This window comes from Rhea pennata, chromosome 2 (assembly GCF_028389875.1).
Source record: "Rhea pennata isolate bPtePen1 chromosome 2, bPtePen1.pri, whole genome shotgun sequence".
In the NCBI taxonomy this organism is placed as follows: Eukaryota; Metazoa; Chordata; class Aves; order Rheiformes; family Rheidae; genus Rhea; species Rhea pennata.
In genome coordinates this window covers 22,468,449-22,491,516 of record NC_084664.1, presented here as the reverse complement: position 1 = coordinate 22,491,516, position 23,068 = coordinate 22,468,449, and the positions used below count along the sequence as shown (strand labels likewise).

Genomic DNA, 23,068 nt, shown 5'->3' with positions numbered 1-23,068 from the left:
CAGTTATGGCAGTAGGTGGACTGATGATATCTTCCTCAGACTTGTAGCTGTAGAGGGACTTCTACTGAGAGAGCTGAACAATTTCATTTCCTGCTGGTATCTCCATTTTATCTTCTTGAAAGAAGAAAAGAATATGAATTAGATCTTAAAATAGACTCCACTGCCATTTAACCTGGATGAATTTGTATTATAACAGTGGTTTCAGCTTGTGTCCACAAAATCTTGCTCTTGTAGACTGTTCCAACCGAGGCACTAACACAAGTGAATTTCTCTTCCTAGAAGCTACCGATGAGCTGTGGATTGGTCTGAATGACCTCAACACCCAAATGTATTTTGAATGGAGCGATGGGACTACTGTGACATATACCAAATGGTTGCATGGAGAACCAACCCATGCAACCAGTGGGCAAGAAGATTGTGTTATTATGGCAGGAGAGGTAAAATCATGCCATATTCATGCAGTGCTATACCATTTGATTTTTGTTTCCATTTTTAGTTAGTTCATCGCTGAAATTTAGAAACAAATCGAGGAATAGTATCTATTCACTCAGGAAGATGTTTGTCATAAATTAGAGATAACTACATGAATTCATGTATGATCCTGAATGTACACTATATACTAGGCAATCCTTAACAGTCTGCCACTGCAATTAGTCCAATTTAACATAACCTGGACTTTAACCACAAATTGTTGGATTTCATTCAAAAAATAAGTATCTTTATTTTCTCACTGAAGAACTGTTGTAAGAAAAGAACCAAGGAAGTTTATAAATGAAACAGATCCATCTGACTGTTTTTTCCCTCTTCCCAAACTACATCTAGGATGGATACTGGGCAGACAGTGCCTGTGATAGGAAGTTAGGTTACATCTGCAGAAGACAGCCACTGCAAGGAGTTTCTGGGACAGCGAAGACTGATCCTGCCTGCCTGAAGGTAAGGCTACAGGATAACTGAGACTTTAGTTAACAAAAATCCATTGTCTTCACAATCTCCACTTGACATTGAAACTACCGTTTTACTTTTTCCTCACAACTGTGATTGCAAATCAAACTCGTAGTGATAATTTTCAGGTGAGACACAATGTTTCCTCATTTAAAATAAAGGTATTTTGATTTTTCTTAGTTGAGTTAGCCCCATTATCTCTCAGAATTGTCTGCAAATGACGCTGAAGCCTCGTGACGTGTTTTTGCTTATTTGTTATATTGTTCTACCAATCAGGTGGTTATCTAACACACAGAAGAGACTGGGCTAGAGTCAGGGCTATGTGATATAATGCAAGATGATGCCAAATATCATTAATAACAATGAAGGCAAAATCAAATCAATCATACTATTGAGCGAAATTATTTTCAGAACAAGAGATTTGTATTTCTACTGTTTTTTCTTCTATTTTTCCTTCCTTCTACTTTCCTATTTACTATTGTTCAATATTTAATAACATTTCCCACAACCCTATACCAAAAACAGAGTAGAGGCACTTGCCCTAGCCGGAATGAGGCGAAACCAAAATACTGAACACATTTCTCTACCTTTCCTGGGTGCAGCAAGTATATCTTATGCTGGTATAAAAGGGAAAAGTGACTTGGAATTTAACCGTGTTTTTAAGGCTGTTGCTTTTCAAGGGTTTATATGATAAACAGACACCCCAGGAAATCTGAGTCAGTATCTCACTATAACACAGACTCTATCTTTAGTTCTGAGCAATTTTCTTATCCATTCTGTGTGTCTCTGACTCTTTTTATCAGTTAAAACTCTGCAGTTATTAGTTGTCAAAAGAGATGAATTCATGTGTATTAAACCTCTCCTTTTCTGGATGTTTACTAAGCTCAGTTACCACTGGCCCACAGGATTTCAAACTAAGGTACTATGGCATTATGTTTTATAAACAATATGGTGATCTAAAAGAGCACTTTGAAATGCAAGCACTATAACACATGCTGTTATATATGTAAGTATGCACTACATGTTCTTCTTTACAGGGCTGGGAAAGACATGGTTTTTACTGCTATCTAGTTGGACATACCTCTGTAACGTTTTTGGAGGCAAAGAAAGCCTGCGAAAGGAGCAATGGTTATCTAACAAGTGTAGGAGACAGGTATGAAAAGAGTTGTAAAGCAGTCCTTTTGATGGACTATGCTTGGAATTTTATAAAATAGTTGAGAACTTCGGGAGAAAAAATATTAAACTATGATTATGAAAGGTCCTTTTAAGGGAAAAATATTCAGAAAACATAATGTATCTTTTCTAACTAAGTGTATCTATATCCTCTATTCCAGTACTTTGCTTTGAAAGAAAAGGCCATAGCTGCTCTGTTCTGTAAGACGCCATTTTTCAGCATAGCAGTGCTTCAGTTGTTATTGAAGTTAGGCCCCATCTGATTAGCTAGTTTAGTGAGGTATTTTCATGTAAAAGGAGAGATTATATAGGAGAGGAGACAATATGTAAAGGAAATTCCATTCATTCTATGCTTGTATAGCTTAGGATGCTGAGAAACGGCAGACTAAGGAAAAAGTAGGCTTAATCTCCATCTGACTCTTCTTCTCATTTCAGATATGAGCAAGCTTACCTGACCAGCCTCGTTGGTCTGAGCCCTGAGAAATACTTTTGGATTGGGCTCTCAGATATGGAAGAGCAAGGGATGTTCAAGTGGGCTGATGGTGCAGCTGTGCTGTACACAAACTGGAACTCAGCAATGCCCGGTACTCTTTGTCATGTGCAGTCTCTGTCGCCTGAATCTGTATTTTAGGAGCTGGATCTTCAAGTCCTGCCCTGGGGAAGAGAGACATATAGCCGTCATCAGTTTTCAGATGCTGGATGGTGAATGGTGCCGTGGTTAGAGTCAGATGTACCTCTGCATCCTCAGTGATCTCTCTAAGAACCCCTCTCCCTGTCCCCAGGATGCCAGGCTGCACTATTTTACACATTACTGAGTGAATTTTTGTGGTTTTGCTGATTCTCCTGCCCAGTATGACTGCTTTCAGCCACAGTTCTTTCCCTCAGCACCTAGGATCAGTGGTGCCCAGTGATGCACATGATAACTGCCTTCTTACAGTACTGTTTAATTTCACAGAGAAAAGGATGTAAAGAGACAAAAAGATCTGTGTACAAGTCTGTCCTTCCCATTGTCTTCTCACTGCTTACTGGAAGCAAGGACAGACTTACACACTTTAGACACATTCACTGACATCCCCACACTTTATTCTGATCTTCCTTGACAACAGCTATTTATTTTAGAACAAGTCCTTTCTATAACCCTGATATGTTTCCTTTCTTTCTCCATAAAGCTGCATTTAACCATCCCTGGTCAAAGGTAGTCTTGTAGGTTGGCAAAATCTTAAACACTGATAGTTATGCTTCAAGGTTTTGGTCAGAGGAAGCTCTTCAGGCCTGTTTTTCTGAGCAACTGTCTGAGTTGTTCCAGTGAATCAAAACATTTCCATAATTGCATCAACATAGAAGAGTTGTAGAGTTGTAAATTATTATTGGCTCATCACAGATCTGCCTCATCTCGTGTCCTTTCTAGTTCCGAGCTTGCTTCTGGACTGCCCTGAGCCATTTTTGGGGCACATCAGTTTAGTCTGCTATGACAGGACCAGGTAGCCAGAGCTCGAGGCAGTCCGCCTTTAAGTATGCTTGAAGTAAGCATACCAAGCACCACTGGGTTGGTTGCTTCACTGTTTCTTTCTTCTTCTTCTTTTTTTTTTTTTCCTAATGACTGCAGCTAGTTTTATTTAATGTACACTGGTAGAAACAATTTTTGAAATAGGAAACTCAGAACGAGACAGGGCAGAAAGGAAAGGGTGGCAGACAGATTTCCCCTTGTGCAGTGCATGTGGGTAGGCAGCTCATTTCTTGCAGACAGTGAATCTTGCTGAATCCAGCACTGTAAGAATTTTCTAGCTTGTAACAGCTTCCATAATCCCAGGTCCCTGAAAAGTCTGTCTCTTTGCATAACGGCTGATAAACCAGCTCCCTTGTCTGTCTGGTGACTTGAGCATTTGCTGACGCTCTCTCTCTTCCGCTTGCTCCTTCCCACAATCCCAAACTTTTCCTCCCAGCTGCAAGTGCCCAGTTTCTCCCGGGGAAGAAATAGTTTCCTTTCCCTACAGAGAGTCCTATGAGCCCTCTAGAGAGCAGCCAGGCAGGATGTGCCAGCGGAGCAGCTGGCTCTGCTCTGCCCAGCTGTGGCCTCACAAGAAAGCACAGCTTGGCATGCAGGAGTGAAGCCACCGGTCACACCTGCTGTTAAACCACCGAAACAGAAACCAAAATCACAGAACCTGCTATCTTAAACCCTCTCCTGTTATTAATGAGCAAGTATTACAGGCCACCAGAATGCACTGTCAATTTTATTTCCCCCTACATAACCATTTACTCCACTGGTGAGTGAATATTAAATATTCTGGTGCTGATAGGGTAGAATTTTACACCCGTTCTTTACTGCTGCAAAGAAAAACGCTGTTTTGAACTGTGTGCTGCAGCTGCCTCATTGAGTCACCATGTAAGGTTCTCAGAATGTTGTTCTTCTAAAATGATTTATGGTATTAAGCAATCTTCTGTGTTATAATTCCAAACTATTTCTCAACTAGCCAGTACTGAAACATATCCACAACGATACATAAGGACTCTGCCTTTGCAATATTAGCTGGGAGCATCTTTGATATATAGTGCCATGAATGTACTTCTTTACTGACTCCTTGCTTTCAAACTACTTAAAAGTGCAAAATCAAACTGAGTGGACATGGGGGAAGGGATAGAATTAAAGCAAATACATGGAAAACCATCTGAAAAGTATTTTTAGACTCTACAAGCTTCTCAGCCTCAGACTGTAAAGATATTTTTGCTGCTCCAAATTTTATTTCTTCCAAGACCATATTGATTCATCCATATTATTCTAACTTGTACTCATTGCTAGATAATTGGGAACACAATGATGACATGCAATGCAGTGTCATGCTGGAAGTACCTGAGCTGGCTCTCAGCAAGCCATTGGAAGCTTAATGCAGCATCAAGCCAAGCTAGAATGCTTGGGTCTTGAAAACAGAGCTTGAAAGCTGTGTAAATATGCTGCTACGCTCATGCTGATTTTTTAATTTCAGCACAGTATTGGTACAGCTACACTACTTCTGCTACAGAAGACAACTCATCTGATTTGTGCCCACAAATCTGTGTGTTGTGCTTCATTTCACAGTTTATTGCATATCCTTAAACACTCAGGATGGGATTCATCTCATTAAACTTAAATCACCTAGAGGTTAAGTATCTGCTTTACGGTAGCAGTCAAATCTGTTGTGTGACTAGAAAGAAAAGGAAATGTGACGAATGCTCTGAACATGCACATTTCACATTTGGGGCCTATACAGAGAGGGAATCTCGCAATTAGGTTCATCATAAGTTTAATGACGAGGTGGCTGAAGTGAGCTGAGAAGGTCTCACCTTAGACATTCACATTCTCTGTAAGCAATCCAGTAACGATCTGGGTGTTTCAGAAGCTCCTTAAGTTCCTTGATGGCTTTGGATCACTTTTAGGTGATGGGCTGCCAAACCCTTGTGGAGAGTGGCACAAGAAAGAGAGAGGCAGTGGATTGCTTATGCACTTGAGTTTTAAAGCTTTCCAAGGGGGGAGTGAAGATAATGAAGGACTCTGCCCAGTTTCCTGTCTTTACACAGCTCCTTCTTTGGGCAGACATTACACTTCCTATTTCCAACAATCTTTTTAAAAAAAGAATCACATGAGCTGTAAATATAGCAGGGAATCTCTTAAAATATTTTTAAATTTTGTTTTACATCTCTCAAAGGGAAGAAAAATGGTTGTGTTGTTCTGAGGACTGGAAATGCAGCTGGACTATGGGATGTTCACAACTGCAAAGCGAAGGCAAAATTTCTCTGCAAAAAGCTAGCTGAAAAAATTACTCTTCCTCTTGCTCCTGAAACAGTTTCAAATTCTGAATGTCCTTTGGGTTGGAATACAAATGGTAGCACTAATTCGTGCTTCAAAGTAAGTATTAATTTTTCCAGCAATCCTGCTCGTGAGACAGAGAAGTACCAAACAGATAGAAAGTCTAAATTTCAGAGAATAGCACATTATAGTACAAATACAGTGAGCTTTTATATAGACTATTAATGGAAATCAGTCCAATTATCACTGTATCAGCAAGGTACAGTGAATAAGATTAGCTAGGTAGCATATTCTTTAATCCATAATAAATATATGTATTTCTAATTTACTGTTTTCCTGTATTGCTGATACAAGGCAGTTAGTTTTATTTTTAATATTTACAGTGTAACAGTGTTTTACTGTAAAATTTATCTATAGATTTTTGTGAGAGAAGGAAACCAAAAGAAAACATGGTTTGAAGCCCGTGATTTTTGCAGAGAAATAGGAGGAGACCTGGCTGCCATTAAAAATGAAGAAGAGCAAAAACTGATAGAAAATTTAATAGCGTAAGTAAATATCAAATAATTGATCTTTTGGTGTAAGAATACATTATATAGGAATAAACAAAAATATTCCTGATTCTTTCCTGAGATAATTCATTTCTGTTTATAATTTATTTCTGTTTATAGTCATTGTCATAAGAATTGAAAAAAAACCCTTCATATGGGTAGCAATTTCTAAATACTTTTTTGGAGTTCCTAAAATTGGTCCTCGCAGTTGTATACAATACATTTATATTATTTGTTTCAGAGCTCTGAACATTCCTTTAAGCCTCTAATAAATGTAAATGTTATTTTCCTACAGAGCTGGTAAAAATCAACGCAGCTAACCATGTACATCCTCTTCTTCCATAATATTTTTTTTCACACTCTAGAAACAAATCCCCATCATTTCGGCCTTTCTGGATAGGTTTACACTGTTTGGATCCTGACGGTGGGCTTTCATGGAGTGACGGGTCACCGGTGAGTGTTAGATCCTCCCAGTTGCCTTCTGACTTTTTCACTGCTGGAGCTGTTTCCATGACTGGAAACTCCTTTCCTTGTAAGAGAAGAACAAAAATCAATGCTGTGTTTCTACTGTAGGTGAATTACAGGAAAACAAGTTATTTTGACAATCTTGGATTTGAGTATTGTGGAACAATCAGTGAGGAGTCTTCCATGTCATGGATTAACTTGCACTGCGAATACAGTCACGACTGGATTTGTGAAATGAAGAAAGGTAAACTACTTCTTTGTAAGCTCACAGAAGAGGTGACCAGAGAAATTTAAGTTGAATCACACTCAGACAAAATAGGAAGTTCCCCAGGTTGTATGCTTGGGAAAATCTGGTTGATTTCACAGCAATTTTGCGTAAGGAAAAATGAGTCAAAACATAGTAAAACTTTCAGAATACAATGCTTCCACTGTTAATTAACTTTTTTTTGAGTTATGCCTTTCTTTTATTCTTTCTTTTATTCTTTTTATTCCTTTTCGTATTATTTGATAAGTTATGTTGAAAATATTCTTGCCTATATAATTATAGAATCACAGAAAATAAGGGGAAGCTACCTCAAGGGTTCATCTGGTAAAATCATTCTGCCCAAAAGCGGATTTTGCCAAAATAGTAGCTTTGATTGACATGAAACTACATTTTTCTTGGAATTTTTACTAGTAGTGAACCTTCAGACTAGAAGGTTGAGGGAGAAAGTGAGAGTTACAATTTCCCAAAAAGATTACTTGAAATCTCAATATCCTGTGTGAAGTGAAACTTCTATTCTCCGCGCAAGTGGAGCTAGGATACTGAAGGAAGGAGCAAATTAGTGACCTCATTTAATTCAGACAAGACTACCAGGATATTAGAAGCATTTTCTATGTAAGATGACATAAAAAAGAAACCGAGATAATAACAGGTTTGCTATAATGAAAAGCCAGTAACCTAAGCGTCATAATTTACATACTTTAAGACAATAAATAAGTGGACTCGCATCCTCCTTTCCTACTAGTAGCAGAATTTTCTATGTTTATACTTCTGCTTTTTCAAACAACTGTAGCAACTATATATTATGAAATATAGCCAGTGTTACAAGAGAAGAACCAACAATAGCTTTGTATTGTGTTGCGTTTTTTACTTCCAAGATTAACAGAATCACAGCTTTCATGTCTCTCTCTGGGTTCCTTCCCACAAGCAGTCAGGGTTAATATTTAAAATGATACTTTTCTAAAAAAGGCCATTTCCATGCTGGTGATTTATTTACAGTAATCTAACTAAGTCACTTTGTCTCAACTTCCCATGCTTAAAAAAGTAACAGGCATGCATATATATCTCAAAGAGATGTTGTGAAGATACCTTGTTTGGTAAATTCCTCTGTAATTCTTCAAATGAGTGATTAGCACAACTAAAAATTATTTGCAAAACTGCCAATAATAGTTGTATGTTTTATTAATTTTTATCAGTGTGTGAGTGGCAGAAAATATAGTCTGAAGAAATTACCATCGTTAGTCAGTAGTGCATAATTTTATACTGAAAGGTGCTGAAAAGATCAGAATGCTTTGTACTTCCACAACTTACATCTCTTTTTGCCCTTTAAATAGCTTCACCAGCCATGCAAGAGATTATTTTTAAAGGGCATATAATGTTTTTCACCCAACTATATATGTCACCTGCTTCATTTAATGTTGTTACATATAAAACAACACAAACATTACAATGGACTCCTCTGGAAGAAATTTATTAAGGTCAATATCTGTTTTAAATTTTTATAGCTCTCAGCCTTCCATGTTTAGAGATACAAAGGTCCAATGTCCTGCTCAGTTTCATGTCTGAATCTTTCATGTATCAATAGTGGATTTTCAGTCAAATGTGATTTTTCAAAAAGCAAAGGGCAGAGAAAATGTTGATTTTCACCAACAAATGGATACCAATAAAATACAAAATATTTTGAAGCAGTTTTTTTAGGATTTGAATTTATTGTTCAGATACAAGACCACATCTATTCAGAATCTTATTACAGTGCAGAGCAAGTATGCTAACGCCCAAGTAACATACTTTCACTCTTCTATTTTCTCTCAGAAAAAAATACTCATTCATACTAACTTCATTCACCAAATATAGGCAACATTCAGGATGCACAACATTATGTGAATGTTGAACTATGTGAATTATGAAAATGAACCAAAAATCTACTGATACAGAGATGTAGAGCTGTAACACATCCGTTATCCCATGAACATATACTCTTTATCTGCACCGAAAATTCTGAATAAATACATTCTTCACTGAATGTGTTAAACACAGAAAATGGATGGATACTAACTTCATTTTCACTAACTGAACCCTTACATTGGGTGAATATTCAGGAAGAATTTTACATCTTTGTTTTTTCATTACAGGGGCACCCTTGAAATCAGAACCTGCAAGCCCTTCTGCCAGTAATTTTTTTGTTTATATTCTCTTATCCAAAGAGTAATATCATGTAACATGAACAGCTTCATACAAAACCAGTACAGCGTACAGGGAATCCTTTTCTGTGTTGCAGTGTATGAAGTCACTGGAGACGGCTGGATTATAAAAGGGAACAAACAATACTTTTTCAGCACTGAAAGCACCTCTATGGAAAAAGCAAGAAAGTTCTGCAAAAACAATTACGGAGACCTTGTTACTATTGGAAATAATAATGAAAGAAAGTTTTTGTGGAAATACGTAAGAGGAAATTTAACTTTGTGTTTCACTATCTATGGTGTGTGTACTCTGCTACATACTCTTGAGAACCACAGAAGGACAAGCTTGTCACATAATATTGTTACTACATTTTATCCACAGTAGATTTAAATATTAAGCAACAAAATAAACTTAGACTACAGAACAGACCTTCTGTTTAGGAAAATAAATACAAAAGAATTTACCATTTACTAGGGTGGGCCTATTTTTTCATATGTTAATCTAAACAGAGCTTTACCCAAGACCAAAGCTCTATAAGGAACAACGAACCTTTTGCAATGAAGGTGGGTGAGATGGGGAAACTGTGCTTTCCCCGGGATGGCTCCCCCAGCTCCTCTGAACCGCGCGAAGCGCAGTGGCACCTGCAGGTGTGACGCCACTGCCAACTCTAAAAGCTTTGATCACACCAGGTTTGCAGCCAAGAGTAGAGAAGCAGCAGTAAAGGTAATGAAGCAAAAGTATCCCCTACACCATATTTACTTCAATGGTGGTCCTCTCTGGTGACTGCCCAAGATCATTTATGCAACAAGTATTCAGCTATTTGATTTAAGAGCACAAAAATATTTTTTTCATGTGAGATAGCTGCAAGGTAAAAGCAAGCACTAACTGAACGTATTTTTTTTGTGTGCAGATCTTAAAAAGCGGCAAGCTGGAATCATATCTCATAGGATTAATGCAGGATGCTGATCAGCAGTTTAGGTAGGGAAACAAGTTATATCAAGATTCGTAACATTCAATGCAGAAGTTTTTTACTACTAGAGTTATTTCTGAAGGGAGTACTGCGAGGGAGTTAAAAGCAGTTTCAGAGAGTTATATTGCATGTTGAGATGTGTGTTTTTCCCTTGGTTTATCTACATTGTAAAACTGTATTTTAAAGGCTTTTTTAATAGGGAATATACATGCTATGAATACATAGATAACCATTGTTATTTATTTTTTTTTTTTTTTTGTATTTTTATTCTTTGGCTTGACACGCTGGGATTTCATTATCTAAGGCATTTTAATCCCAGTGGAAATCCAACTCACAGACAGACATACTCAGCCATAAATATTTTTAGATTTGTAGTATTTTTAGTAAAAGGTTGGTATGTTAAAATAGATTTTTTCTCAACTGTATCATTAACATTATCTGACTGGTAGCTACTGTGTTGTTTCTTTTTTTTCAGTTGGGCAGATGGAAGCCCAGTTCACTATGCAGCTTGGGCACCAGATGAGCCCAACTTTGCAGCCGCTCAAGAAAATTGTGTGGTCTTAAATAAAAAAGATGGTGAGTTGCACGACATGTTAGAAAGAGTATTTTTATCTGTGTATCTCTTCTTATGTTTGTAAACATGTTTTGCCTACTTTAATCCATTCTTTGTCAGTGATTTTATGAAAAATTCCCATATTAAAGTTTAGTCATTATATCTGAGGTTAATTCAAGGGCAATACTGCTCATGCAAGTGGAACATAACAAATTAATACTTTAATGGGGAATGCTGGGGAAGATTGGAACAATAGCTTTGCAGTTGTACGAACAATAAGTTCCCCTCAAATCAATGTCAAATTGGCCTTTCAAAAGATAATTGAGCATAGTTAGCCAAGGAACAGAATATGTGCTAAGGTCCTAAAAGGCATACAGAGTTTCACATTCAAGTGTATTTTCGCTGAGAAATTGCTACTTTACACTTGCACTCTTGAGTGTAAGAAAGAAAGGTGTCTGTGGGTTTTGCACAAAGGCTGGGGGATTGCCATATAAATCATAACAAAAAGCTTTTGCCTCTTATAGCCACTACTCCCACACTCACAGCAGGATCAAGGTCTGTCTCTCAGCAGCAAAGATGGGATGGAGAGTTGAGCTGAAGTATGCCATCACTCATGCTAACATTGCCAGACAGAGTGCTTAAGAAGCTAGAAGCATGGAAGTCAGTTCATTTTCCCACAAATTTCAATCTTATTCTGTGTCTCCTTATCTAAATTTAAATTGATTTCAGGCTTGTGGAACGATATTCACTGTGGTTTTTCAAATGGTTTTATCTGCGAGAGGCAAAGGAGTTTTTTAAATGCAACACTTGTTCCAATGGCACCTCTGCCTCCAGGAGGATGTCCTGAAGATTGGCTTTTGTTTAAAAATCAGGTATGATAACATGCATTTAAGCACAATACAGATCTTTAGGAAGACAATGCAAAACAATACAAGAGGTCTTTTGTCTCTCAGTTCTCTTTTGACAGTGATTATCCGAAGTTGCATTAAAAATTGGACGAGTTAGATTATGATTTTGCAGTTACAGATTTTTGTTTTCCTGAAAAGTGGTCACCTGAGACACATTGACAAAACTGTTACATAGTATATATCTGCTTAGAAAGAAGAGTTCAACTAAATTCAACTAAAAGCACAACTATTAGAATGTACAAGTGTAAGTCAGTGATCTGAGTTGGAGCAAACCACAAATAATGCCTGATCTTTCTAAAAAAGCTTCAATTTAATGCTTCCCTCATCTCTAAAGTGACAAACTCTGATGTGTATATTAAGTCATGATTCTCTTTTGTAATATATAGAGAGTTGTTACAATGGTGGAATTTCAATTCTGGAATATTTGCTACAGTTATTGGAGTTATTTCCCACAAACTACATAAGTCTGACAGTGCTACAGGTAAGCCAAAGGGCAGAGGGTGCCCTGGAAGCGTAGAGAGGGCATGTTAGGCACACTCATGTTTACCAGAACCATTCTGGGGTGAATGTCTATTGGAAGTGTGGTAACTGTATTTTTTAAGAAAGTATGAATCATATATTCATTAATAAAAGAGCTACAAAATGAGAAAGACTGAATAAACACAGAACAGCCCACTGACTGTCGGCTACAGGTCAAAAATACTGCTTTCAACAACATCTAGATGATTGCATGCGGAATACTATGCTGGGTTTCTGTTTTGTTTCATTTGTTTTGTTTTGAGGCAGATACAGAGTACATTTAAAATCTGCAAATGGAGTATCTCTGGGCTCTGATATGACTTGGAATCCTTGTTAGGTTTATAATGGTTTTTTTCTGGATCTGAACTGTGTAAACTTCTACTAAAATTAGTGTAATTCAAACCTAAATTCCTTTTGCTATCACTCACTAACAGTCTAACTCGTTTTTCCCTAGTGTTACAAAATTTTTGGCTCTGCCTACGTATATTGGAATACAGCACAAAGAGCTTGTATGAGCCTTGGAGGAAACCTGGCTAGCATACATAATGAACAAGTACAAGGTACAGTACTACATCTTTCTAGGTCTCAGATAGTATTTGTTCTGTACACAGCGGTCATTTCCTGCAAAGAAGAACATAGCAAAAAGAAGCAATATGTAAATATGTGTATTTTATAATATGTATACTCACATGGGTTATACAGCCATGGCATAAAGCCTTTTTGGAAGAATTAAAACCAGCTGTCTCAAGCATGCTGGTGATGCTAAGGGTTGCTCCCTCCTGTTCCACAGAAATGGCTTTATTTATTTATAGGGTATGAAGTATCAGTATAGATTAACAAATCCAGACATGGTGTTTGTAGTTTTCAATACACAGAAAGCAAAGGAAGCTGTAGCAATATGAGGACACACTTTCACCTTGACTACATTCCCAGGCTTTTATTTGCAGATAAATCTAGTTACTTGTGTAGCTTCCATCAATCAAGCAGCTCATTCCAAGCAGTGAAATAAGTGAATTCAATAGATATCGTGGTGGTCAGGCAGGTATTTTATCCTACCTCTTTTGGAACTAGTCTTGCTTATTAGTTACAAATACTTTCAAGACTTTTCACAGACAAAGGCTTGAACCCTTGGCTTGCCATAAGCAAAATGGGTACAATTCCAACCAAATACTAATTAAAATGTATTTACAAGACTTAAAAACCAAAATAGTTTGCTGCTGCCTTGACTGAAGACATTACAAACTTCCTTTCTATTGCCTTTTTTCCAGCTTTTCTCACTTACCATTTGAAGGATGTGTCAAATGACCCCTGGATTGGCTTGAATGATATACTCAGTGAACTCAACTTTGTTTGGACTGATGGCAGTGCTGTTTCCTATACAAACTGGGCTCCAGACTGCCCCAAACTTACAGAACCTGTTTTGTTCCAAAGCCTACATCCAGAAGATGGCCACAATCTGCAACAGGTAAATATTGCTTATAGTTTATCCTCAAGTTAAATCAGGAGAGCAATATCACTTCAGGTAAGCGGTTCAACTTGCCACAAACGCGCCTCACCGTTTTTCCCAAGTTGTTCATTTATCTTGAAGCTGGTGTTAGAGATGCAATGTTTCAATGATTCAGTCTCACTTGGGACTTCCTTCCCTTCCTCCAACAGTTTGATTGTGTTTCTCTGAAGAAAGGTCATGCTGATGACACAGGAAAATGGAATGATGAAGAGTGTTACAAATCCAGAGGGTATATATGCCAGAAGAATAGTGGTGAGTTCTGTTTTGCTAGTCTTGAAATTCGTAATATATTAATTAAAATCGCTTCTCTTGTTTAATATGATTTAGATCACTGTTCTCAATTGTTTTAGGTAAAGGACCAGTAAAACTTCAGAAAAAAATCCACAGCCCATCTTACATCTCAGTACTAGTTAGTAGTGTTTTTGAAAAGGGAATGATAAATACTAGAATTTAGGCACAAAAAATATTTTTATTTTAGAATTTAGGTACACAAAATATTTTTATTTTACAGTAATGTAATTTAACAGCTAAAACCCACAAACTTTTTAATGACACAAGTTGATAATGACCTATATATCATCATAATTGGCAAGTATTACATTTATCTAAATCAGCTTCATAACCATACCAAACAGCAAAGAATAGTTTGAATATACACAGAGTTGGTGTGCTGTTTTTGACTTCTGCTGCTGTGAAAACTACTGTGAATTTACTGACTCAAAATTGCCAGAGGCTGAGAATGTATTCCTTTCATGTAGAATGTTCACTGTTGTTTTGAAATTATCTGTTACTCATAAACATGTAATGAGAAGTGTTCTATTCAAACTAGCAATTTATTACTTGGTTTGTAACTCATGAAGCTGTAACTCGGTTGCTCAAGTCAAATGTGTCCTCTAGATTTACCTATTCTTGTTTTCTTTTCCTTCTCCCTTATTCCTACAGATCCCAAATTCTTTAAGTCATCAACAACACTACTGGACTTCACTTCTGCTCATTCTGATGGAATTAGCTATTCTGTCATCCACTCCAAAATGAATTGGGAAGAAGCACAAAAATCCTGTAATAACAAAGCATCAGAACTTGCCAGCATTTTAGATCCATATAGCCAATCACTGTTGTTCTTACTCGCACAAGAATATGGAGAGCCTCTATGGATTGGTCTTAATAGCAACGTGGTAAGAACACATACATTACACATAGTCAAGCTTATAATGTACTCGTCCTATTCTTTGTTTAGAAGAATTTTACTGCATGCTCTCATCTTGAAACCTGTAAAAATTTCTGTCAGTATACAGCTGAAAGCAACAATTTATATCAACATTATACCAATTTAATGCTTGAGTTCAATGAATATGCGACATACTGTTGAGATTTTAGTGAATTAAGAACTTTCAAATGCTTTAGCCCAGGGAAACGCTTCAGCAAACCAGCAAACCACAATGCTGTTTGAAGTCATTTAAAGGGTTGACAACATGAGTAATATCTCCCACATTATGAGTTTGCTTTAATTTAAAAGATATTCCAAAATCAACATGAAAGAATACATCCTGCACTCCATGTGTTTATGTATCCCAGTGATCAGTGACTTTATATCTTAGCTTGCACATCTGACATCTGGGAATGAATGTATTTTACATGTGTGTTTATGTTCACACATATCCCCCTAAAGTAGTCTTATTTATGGTAGCAGCAGAGAAACAAAGTTGTGGACAGAAACAACGGCAAAAATTGCTTTAATCTGAAGCCTGTATGATGTGATAGCTGGACATATTTACCTATGCATATATTCTTTCATTTGAAAGTGCAGTTGGTGTAATACCCTCCATTTAGAAGCTAAAACATTATGGAGGAAAATCTTTTGTCTCTGAGATATCTACTTCAGTTGTATGACAGGAGAGGAAGGTGAACATTTGGCTTGTAGGTGTGTTTTGACATGCTATACTCTTCCCCATGAATCACAGTCACAGTAACTACAACAAAAGTTACGGCTATTGATGAACACTTCCACCCACACAGTCATTCTCTATGCAGGCCTTTGGGTGGTGGTACCAACATGATGTCTTATATGACTCCCGATTTTGTGCGTTCTTTCATGTCCCCTTACTTTTTCCCTTCTATTTCCCAATGCTTGAAAAATGTTTTGAATTAGTATTTTAGATACTTTTCTAGCAGGTACAAAAAATCATTCTATGTTCACATTCTTGTATAGCAGAGACTGTACATCTCATTGCAATAAGCATTTACAAGCATGGAAATGTGGTATTATTAAGAATATGATTCTATACTAGTTTTATGAAAGTCCTCTGAGGTTCCTCTGTATGCCACTCTCACGGATCTTGAAATTACCATATAGATTTTACTTCCAGACCAATGGCAAGTATCAATGGATTGACAAATGGAGATTAGTTTACAGTAAGTGGTCCAGTGGGGAACCGAAACAGAAATTAGCATGTGTCTACCTAGATACTGATGGAACCTGGAAGACAGCTTCATGCAAGGAAGAATTCTTTTCTCTCTGTAAAAAATCTGATGGTAAGCAACTGAATGTAAGTATTTTAACTGGAGGGTGCAGAGATTTATCAGCTGAGCTAAGTATCATCAGAAACTGGAAAAATACTTGCTTTATGGACTAGTATAGAGCATGACATGAGTAGCTAGCTAACTAGTTTTAAAAACTGACATGAATTCTTCCCCAAAGTCAGTCCATTCATGCCAATCATTTCCAGAACTCTGAAAAACATAGGACTGATTATTCATTGCTTTCCTAATTATTCATTCTAATAGGAAAACTCATTCACTGACTATGAGATCTGTTTTGATACGGAATAGTATATCCAGTTTGGGGCACCATGTAGTGACATTGTCAATGTCAATGTACTTGACATGTATCTCTCTTTCCACTTTAATATTCTGGAAATCTAATTTGAAAGCTGAATGTTCCTCAACAGGAAAAGAAATAGACTGGAAGACTCATAGGAAGAAAATGTAATTTGGCAGAACATTTAATTTTAATTTAATCTGCATTTATCTTCACATCTGAAATCTTCTTACTATATCAGTCACTATGGAATATATTCAGGATGCAGTTCAATAAAAATACCTGCAAGCCATGTTGAATAATGCCAACACTTTCATTCATATTTTCTAGTTTCTAGTTGCATTCATAATTTCTAGTATAAGGTATTGATCCTGTCAAAAAAAAAATAGTGTCAGAAGCCATTTTAAAAATAATAGCTTTAACTAATTAGGTAGATGTTTATGCCAAAAATTTAGCTGGATATTGCATTGACTGGAGTCGTTAAAAAATCATCATCAGACAGAATCTACACTTCTTAAAACTTAGTGTATCTTCTTAATCATCTTGATTGCTAAATGTGAGATAAATTATGCTCTCAAACACAAAACCAAAACAATATACAAGCTCTTTTTAGAATGCTTCTTTTCTTCTATGATGACAAACCTAATACAATTTGTTTAGTTTTGCCTTACTAATGCAATGGTAAAAATGAGTTTTATAAAATAATTGTATTCATTATCGGATCTCTTTTCAGTATTAGTGCCTACTGAACCCCCAGAACTCCCTGGAAAATGCCCTGAATCAAAAGGACACAAATCTTGGATACCTTTCCATGGTCACTGCTACTACTTTGAGGCCTCCAGGAAAAGAAGCTGGTCTCAAGCTTATCAGGAATGTATTCGACTGGGTAAGTGTAATGTTTTAGAAAGACTGAAGATGTAAGTAAAGTCATAAACAGTGAGTGATATTGATAAGAAAATCTTACTTACAAACTTCAAAGTCAAGCTTTTTAGTATGTTTTTTGAGAAAACTTTACGTTGTTTCACTATAAAACCAAATACTGGAGATAGAGGTATCTTTGGTATCTCAATTATCAGCTGAGCTATTAGTATCTCAAAAATATTAAGTTCCTCCTAGTTTTATGAAAAGCAATAATTGTATAAAGAAAATCTTTTAGTGTCTCACTGAGGTGAAGACTGCTGTGTTTTCTTTTCCTTTCTTAAAAAGAGGGAATTCACACAAAATGTAAACTACATGACACAATTCCCTGGGAAAGCAGACTTTGTTAATTCGAGGGCTCTGTTTATTAATTGGATTTCACTGGCTGGACAACAAATGAGATGGATGAGCTCCATTATTTAGCTTTCAGGAACAGCCAAAACACATCCACTCATCCAGTCCCTCCTCTGGAACACTTCACTGTGTCGTCTACTATTTGAGCAGAAGAGCTTTATGTGAATTAGATGGGAGGGAAAGATGCTCTACCTCACATCTCTGATTTCTGTTGAATGCTAATCAAGAATTCCTGAGATAGAACATTTCAGTGTCTTCTAATCACCTTTTTTAGGAAGGAAGAATAAGTAATATATTATGCATCAATACTATATTTCTAACTAATTATTCTCTTAAGAGGTAATACAGGGATTTCTAGTAACATTTCTTATTAATAGAATCATAGAATCATAGAATCGGTAAGGTTGGAAGGGACCTCCGGAGATCACAGAATCACAGAACAGTTGAGATTGGAAGGGACCTCTGGAGATCATCAGGTCCAACCCCCCTGCTCAAGCAGGGTCACCTAGAGCATGTTAGACAGGATTGCATCCAGGCAGGCCTTGAATATCTCCAGAGAAGGAGACTCCACAACCTCTCTGGGCAACCTGGTCCATGCTCTGTCACTCTCACAGTTAAAAAGTTCTACCAGTGCAACTTCCTGTGTCTCAGATCGTGCCTGTCGCCCCTTGTACTGTCACATGGCACTACTGAAGAGTTCGGCCCCATCCCCTTGACACCCTCCCTTAAGATATTTATACACATTGATATGATCCCCTCTCTTCTCTTCCCCAGGCTAAACAGGCCCAGCTCTTGCAGTCGTTCCTCATAGGGCAGATGTTCCAGTCCCCTAATCATCTTCATAGCCCTACGCTGGACTTGCTCCAGTAGCTCCATGTTTCTCTTGTACTGGGGAGCCCAGAACTGTACACACTACTCCAGATGAGACCTCAGCAGGACTGAGAAGAGGGGCAGGATCACCTCCCTTGAACTAATGGCAACAGTGTTCATAATGCATCCTAGGATAGCATTGGCCTTCCTGGCCACAAGAGCACATTGCTGGCTCATGGTCAACTTGTTGTCCACCAGGACACTCACAGATCCTTCTCCACAGAGCAGCCTTCCAACAGGTCAACTTCCACACTGTACTGATGCATGGGGTTTTCCTCCCTAGGTGCAGGACCCTGCCCTTGCCCTTGTTGAACCTCATGAGGTTCCTCTCTGCCCAGCTCTCCAGCCTGGCCAGGTCTCTCTGAATGGCAGCACAGCCCTCAGCTGTATCAGCCACTCCTCCCACCTTGGTATCATCAGCAAACTTGCTGAGGAGGCACTCTGTCCCTTCCTCCAGGTCACTGATGAATAAGTAGAACAAGACTGGACCCAGTACTGAGCCCCGGGGGACACCACCAGCCACAGGCCTCCAACTAGACTCCACACCACTGATGACAACCCTCTGAGCTCTGCCTGTCAGCCAGTTCTCAATCCACCTCACTGTCCACTCATCTAACCCACACTTGCTGAGCTTCTCTAGGAGGATGTTATGGGAGACAGTGTCAAAAGCCTTGCTGAAGTCAAGGTACACAACATCCACTGCTCTGCCCTCACCTACCCAGCAGTCATTCTATCAGAGAAGGCTCTCAGACTGGTTAAGCATGATTTCCCTTTGGTGAATCCAGGCTGATTACTGCTGATCACCTTCTTTTCCTCCATATGTCTGGAGATGACATCCAGAACGAGTTGTTCCATCACCTTTCCAGGGATGGAGGTGAGGCTGACTGGCCTGTAATTTCCTGGGTCCTCCTTCTTGCCCTTTTTGAAGACTGGAGTGACATTGGATTTCTTCCAGTTCTCAGGCACCTCTCTTGTTCTCCAAGACCTTTCAAAGATGACAGAGAGTGGCCTAGCAATAACATCACTTCCTCTTATGTATTAAGACACCGGCATACAGTTGAGCAAATGAAAAAAGTAGCTTTGCAAAGGTATTTTACTGTACAATTGAGTGACAATAAAATTCACAAAATAGTTCTATAAAAGTATTTATCAGATAATTACTAGAAAAAGCATTCCACTAAAAAACAGAATGAAAGCTCATATCTTGACATTGGTCCGTATACTAAATTCCTAAGTTTTTGCCTACACTCTAGTTAGGCTTAGTCAGGAAGGTGGCTATTTCTTGATGAGACCAACAGAGCTTCTGAACATATTCACAACTCTAATAGCACCCCATGTCTGGTGTAGGACAGAACTGTAATAGCAGAATACATGGGGCTCACAGGTATTACTTTCAGCATACCAGCATCACATTTTGGGGTGTGGTTGGACCTGTCCAAAAGTATTGCAGGAGACCATTTCTTTTTCTCCAGAATACTAAAGACTAACCTAAAATTCATGTCTTAGTATTAACTCGCATTCACATAGGTCACAGCCATGCTCAAAATGGTTTGAGGATAAAATAAAATATAATGAGACTAATGAATACTCAGTGTAAGAATAAATAATTTCTATGTTTATTGACTTAAACTGGCCATTAAACTTAAGAAAATGAAATACTGTAATGTGTTCATTAATACTTTTCAGCTGCTAACTTGGTATCAGTAAGAGACTATGCCGAAGCAAACTTTCTGTCAGACACAATTAAGATCCTTCATGGAAAATCACCAAACTTTTGGATAGGACTGAAGAAAAATGATATAGGTAATATCTTAAATGTTTAATCATATATTATCAGACAATACAAAATGATGATAATTATTTTAAAAAGAAAGAAACTTTTTATACTTGAAAGTATACATATCTATTAGGACATAAAGTATATTTCAAGGCATGCTTACATATGTAATTGTAACTGAAATATTTGTTTATTCATGCTGTAACTTTTTTATTTTCCCTATCATGTTCTATCAGCCTAAACATTGTGTTTTATCCATACATGCTTATTTTAAACATCAGAAGAGTGGGTGTGGACAGACAAAACTGCAGTGGATTTTGTCAACTGGAATATGGTAGAGCCTTCAAACAACCAGCATAAGCAATGTGGAGAAATATGTGCAATTTCTGGGTACTGGAACAGCAATGTCTGTTCTTTCAAAAAAGGATATATTTGTAAAAAAAGAAAAAGTAAGTAATATTTATATTAGCTATGGCTAATCATGCCTTATAATGTATCTAAATTATACATTGTAAAGCATATGTGCGCAACTGGAAAGAATGATTATAGCCGTACGTGCAAAACCAATAGACACCAATAGCAGGATTCAGCTGCCTAAATACTAAGGCTTCAAGTACAGTTGGGTATCCCATGTGGCTTCCAGCTGCTTCCTCAGAATGCCCTGTAAATTCTGTATAATAACATCAACCCCATGCAGGTGTCTTAGACAATTCAGTCACCTATGTGTAGAAAACCAAATGGCTGGAGGCCACTCATTTTTCATATAAAGTGGGTTTTCAGTAAAGCCCAAATTCTATCCCAAAATCACAAACCTAAGTTTGAAAGCAACGAGTTTTGCTTCATGGTAGTGGAATATGTTACCCCAGCGAAATCTTGTTCTGACGACTGCAATGAAAACTTTGTCTTGTATAAATGCAAGAATTGCTGATTCATTACTATTTTCTGTGCTGATGGACAAGGAACATGATTAAATACATTTTTGATACTATTTATCTACAGTGTGATAGAATCATGTTTAACAAAATGCTAAGATTTTTTTCAATAGCAAAATGATCATCTGAAAGAAAATTCAAGGGTTGAATTACCAAATGAGATTAAACTAAAGCAGTCAAGAACTTGAATTGAACTCTTTGTTTCCTTAATTCTGTATTGCTGTTACTTAGTAAGTTTAGGAAGCCCTAATTAGCAGAGTATTCTGTTCATTCCACAACCACAGTCGCAAGGAAGGGTTGCCTTCAAGAGAAGGCTAAATTCACAGAAGATTCTTCTCAGCTCAGTATTCCTGTGAATAAAGATGCTCATGAGATATTTCCAATATATAAGACCTCCACTCAGGAAACGTTCCCCATTTCAGAAAACACCTAAAAATGAATTTAGGTCCAACAGGCTGTTTCTCAAAACAGACACATTTGTGAACACTTTTAAAAGATACTGAAATCCTACTATAATTTGATTTCTTGTTGGGTAACTTGACTGAGGAGGTCAAGTTAGAAGCCTATATATTCTTATACATTCCTATAGCTCCATCTCCCAGGAGACTGCAATTATCCCAGCAGGTAAGCATGTGGACTTAGGATCTTCGAAATTTCTCTTAAGACCATTCAGAATAAACACTTTATTTTCTTTCTGAAAGCTCCTGAAAACACAGAGATGTCACCAGAGAACAAAGGTAAGCATACTTTCTTTAAGTAGAATTAAGGAGGTACTCAAATATAAAAGCAGATAATTAAATAGTTTCTAAATATTAATTCTAAAAGCATTTAAAAATAAAAAGTTCATAAACTTCAATTGTATCTAGACACAGAAAATAGATGTAATTTTGTATTGTTTCTTAATTAGTTTAATTTTATGTATTTCTTGTTAGTAAAATAACTGGTTGGACTGAAAATCTAAATGCGTATATTTATCTGAATTCTAGTCAAAGTAATCTTATTGCTGGATTCTGAAATCTCTTAAAATCAAAGGTGTTGATTCTATTTCATGCACTTACAGGAGAGAAAAAAGAGAAAGTATTTTCCAGTAGCATCATTTGGCTGTTTGCTGTTCTAGTCCTTTCTACTGTTGGAGCTGGAAGCACAGCTTATTTCTACTGGAAGTTCAAGAAAAAACAAAACCAACTAGGTATTTCAACCAGAATGAGAGGACCAGAGGCATCTGTGGATATCCAAGAACAAGAGGCACATACTGGCATGTAGTTTGACAAAATACCTATATGTTCCAGAAAACAGAAATCTATCTATGCAACAGTGAAATCTTGGGCCAGTTTTGCTTTTTTTCTACGCAAATAATAGTCTTCTCCTTGTGCAGATATGAAGTTCATAGATTTATACAAACATATGAATATATACTCCCTTCAACAATTCCATCCCAAAGAACTACAGACTTTCTGTTGTTTGATTAGTTTAGGAAGTACACATACTTGTTTCACATAAATGAGCATGACTGAAATATTGGCTTCAGAGGTATCAGAGCAAAAAGATTTTTTTACTATGTGCAATTGTTTTATTTAACTTAATGTA

General features: G+C 37.2%; 1 protein-coding gene across 1 annotated transcript in view; it reads left to right on the top strand.

The window, feature by feature from the left end:
* LOC134136844 (macrophage mannose receptor 1-like) overlaps positions 1–22,802 on the top strand; it is a 32,922-nt gene extending 10,120 nt beyond the window's left edge. Inside the window, exons 8-30 of the mRNA XM_062569056.1 lie at positions 280–437; positions 823–933; positions 1,980–2,095; positions 2,551–2,699; positions 5,799–5,998; positions 6,317–6,444; positions 6,813–6,900; positions 7,021–7,156; positions 9,307–9,345; positions 9,453–9,616; positions 10,266–10,333; positions 10,801–10,901; positions 11,608–11,750; positions 12,760–12,865; positions 13,574–13,770; positions 13,962–14,064; positions 14,755–14,987; positions 16,179–16,344; positions 17,364–17,516; positions 20,459–20,575; positions 20,831–20,998; positions 22,183–22,218; positions 22,542–22,802. Of these exons, the coding sequence (XP_062425040.1) occupies positions 280–437; positions 823–933; positions 1,980–2,095; positions 2,551–2,699; positions 5,799–5,998; positions 6,317–6,444; positions 6,813–6,900; positions 7,021–7,156; positions 9,307–9,345; positions 9,453–9,616; positions 10,266–10,333; positions 10,801–10,901; positions 11,608–11,750; positions 12,760–12,865; positions 13,574–13,770; positions 13,962–14,064; positions 14,755–14,987; positions 16,179–16,344; positions 17,364–17,516; positions 20,459–20,575; positions 20,831–20,998; positions 22,183–22,218; positions 22,542–22,744 (3,083 nt within the window). The 3' untranslated portion in view covers positions 22,745–22,802. The remainder of the gene's footprint in view (positions 1–279; positions 438–822; positions 934–1,979; positions 2,096–2,550; positions 2,700–5,798; positions 5,999–6,316; positions 6,445–6,812; positions 6,901–7,020; positions 7,157–9,306; positions 9,346–9,452; positions 9,617–10,265; positions 10,334–10,800; positions 10,902–11,607; positions 11,751–12,759; positions 12,866–13,573; positions 13,771–13,961; positions 14,065–14,754; positions 14,988–16,178; positions 16,345–17,363; positions 17,517–20,458; positions 20,576–20,830; positions 20,999–22,182; positions 22,219–22,541) is intronic.
* Positions 22,803–23,068: the final 266 nt, after the last annotated feature.